Source organism: Apaloderma vittatum, unplaced genomic scaffold (assembly GCF_000703405.1).
Source record: "Apaloderma vittatum isolate BGI_N311 unplaced genomic scaffold, ASM70340v1 scaffold13887, whole genome shotgun sequence".
Classification (NCBI taxonomy): Eukaryota; Metazoa; Chordata; class Aves; order Trogoniformes; family Trogonidae; genus Apaloderma; species Apaloderma vittatum.
Genome location: NW_009727912.1, coordinates 7293 through 10041, shown reverse-complemented (window position 1 = coordinate 10041; position 2749 = coordinate 7293). Strand labels below are relative to the sequence as shown.

General features: G+C 52.2%; 1 protein-coding gene across 1 annotated transcript in view; it reads right to left on the bottom strand.

Moving 5' to 3' along the window:
* Positions 1–871: 871 nt before the first annotated feature.
* SDHB (succinate dehydrogenase complex, subunit B, iron sulfur (Ip)) overlaps positions 872–2749 on the bottom strand; it is a gene marked incomplete at its 5' end in the record, with an annotated part of 9166 nt that continues 7288 nt past the window's right edge. The window contains one exon of the mRNA XM_009873888.1: positions 872–1100. Within this exon, the coding sequence (XP_009872190.1) occupies positions 1023–1100 (78 nt within the window). The remainder of the gene's footprint in view (positions 1101–2749) is intronic.

Genomic DNA, 2749 nt, shown 5'->3' with positions numbered 1-2749 from the left:
CAGAGCAGACCCCTCCAGCCAAAGCTCAGCTCGGAGGGCCCCGGACCGCTGCAAAACCGCTGCCAGATATCACCAACGTGGGCAAGAAGAGCTCACCCATCCTCAGCCCCAGCTCACTGGGGACACAGAAAACAGGACACGGAAGAGCAGCCCTACCCACGTGTCTCTGACCTACAGGGAAAAGTCCGTCTCGCATCAGCTCTTAGCAACTCGCTCCGGGAAAAGAAAGGATTTCTGCAAATGCAAACTAAGACAGCGACATCGTTTTGGCTTCCTGAGATGGCCACCACGCTCCCTTGCTGCGGGACAGATAGAAAAATGGAAAAAAACAGGGGGTAAAGCCTTTTGAGAACTGTACACTACTTTTTTAAGTCACCCCAATCTTCATTTGCTGCCCATCCTGGTTACGTCAGGTCTCAGAAGGAGCATCATGACATTTCTAGAAGTTTTTCCTACATCTAGATGCACGCAAACACACACAAAAAAACTAGTAAGCAGCAAAACAGAAAGTGAATCCTTTCCCCTCCACCCCGCTAAGACCGCAAACAGCTGCTTCAAGCAACAACCTACCAGACACATCCCGAGCTGGAGAGAGCCGGAGCTAAACAACTGCTCGCTCTAGGAGCAAAGAGAAAAATTCAACCCTGCTCTAATAAACCTCAACGACTTTAGGACTTGGAATAAAAATAAGGATCCCAGCAGGGTGGTGGCAGGACCCTCTCTTTCCTGCCACCAGTTTTTAAATCCTCACCCCAGAGCAGAGCCTCAGAGGCGAACCCAGCTGCTCACGCGCTGCGAACCACAAAGCAGAGAGGTTTGGCTTTCTGCGATGAAACCAGAGGTGGTTCCATATCGTTAATGAAGTAATGACTCTTATTCATTCTTTACAGTGTTTATTGTACGTGCAAACCTATGGGAAAAAGGCCAAATTCCCTGCTGGAACCTCCTCTCACCAAATCATGGTATAAATTACTTTCAGGTAAAGCACGTTTGCGCGTTACACTTCCAGTTCGGGAAGAGCATTAGGCAGCGGTCGCCTTCTCTTTGTAAGTTGCCATCATCTTCTTGATCTCAGCGATTGCTTTGCCAGGGTTCAAACCCTAAAAAATAAAAAGAAAAATAGTAAAAAGCTTCAGCCAGTTGCTCTGGAAACCACCACGTTAGAGCTTCCCTACCCCAGCTGCGGTAAATTCATAAATACGCTGCTGCTCGTAAAAGCAGCCGGCAGAGGAGGTGGTCAGCACCTCCTTTTTGCTTTTCTCCTAAAATCTCGTCTTTTCAAACACTGGGAGCTTGCAGGATACTGAAGGGCAGCAGGCTGGGTGCCAGGCTCTGCAGAGGTCCTGGCGTGCCGATGTGGGTTTCCTGCGCTCCGGCCTCCACTTCCGAGGGCAGAGCAAGGCTGGAGGGTGCCACAGCACCGGGAGCTCCCCTCCTCTACCCGGGGGCTGAACCAGGAGCGCTCGCTTGAAGAAAAACGCTCCTTGGCCCCTAGAGGACTGGTCTTAATCAGCCACGCGAGGATCAAAGGGCAGAACGAGCGGCTGGGCGATAGGAGCTTTTAATAAAGCTCAGGCAGGACTGAATTCCACTTATGTGGGTGTTACAAGACGGCTTCTAGAGGCAGGAAACCGCCTCGGAAAAGCTTGATAGTGACGGTGCAAGAGATGTGGCTTTTCTCTCTGTCTGAAATAAAAAAGCTGCAACTTGGAGGACACCAGGGAAGCGAGGAAGAGCACTGAAGTCTCAAGATGAAAATGCTCCTCAGGCAAAAGCCAGCTGAGCTCCCCTAAGGTTTCTCTACGATGTAGACACACGTGTTGCAAAGGCCCCTAATCCTGCGGCGCTCCAGCAGGCTTCATTTTAAACCAGGGAGGGCTCACGACCGTCCCGCTGTATCGTCGCGGTCGCAGCAGCAGCGCGGCAGGAGGAAACGACCCTGGCGCAGGGCTCCCCACGGGGCTGACGGAGACAACAGCCGGGATTAAAGCATGTGAGTGGAAACGTGTTATTAACCATAAACGTGCCTCAAAACCCGAGACCCAGCGCCGTTTCCCTGCACGATGCACATTCCTACGCGCGGCTGGACCTTCACCTTTAGCTGAACCACGACGGACACCAGATCACGAGCCGGCGCCCTGCACAAAGGGGGAATTATCTGCAGCCAGTGAATCACTTTAGAAAAATACACACACCGAAAAACCAGCACGGGGTGCTCCTGCCAAACGTTATCAGCCCAGATCTCAACTTCCCCGCAACTCTGATCCACTTTAACATTTGCCTTCGTATTATTTCACGGCTCAAGGAGAATTACTCCACCACCAGGTGCAAGCAAAGGCTGGCTAGAAAACAGCACAGCTAGCAGGAAAGCAAAACTCGATCGTCTGCCCAACAACAAGCGCAAGGTCGTTGCAAGATGAGGAAGGAGGCACGATCTGATTCGGGAAAGCTCGCTCCAAGAAATACTGGTGAGACCAGAAGGGTTGGGAAATGCCCTGATGGCAGGATGTCAGCAAAAAACACGTTCCCCAAAGGCCCTGGAAACTCGCCATTTCCCCATGTCAGGGAGAGCTGCTACCGCTGGGAGCTCAGGGTTGCATTGTGAGGGGGGTTCAGCGATTATTGCTCACAGCGCTCACGCTGTGGATCGGAGAGATTTCCCTGTGGCGCTTCACACAAGCAGCGCCCCGCAGCCGTGCTCCTCAACCTCGGGTTCTCAAAGTCACAGCCTCGCTCGGAAGGAAGAGAT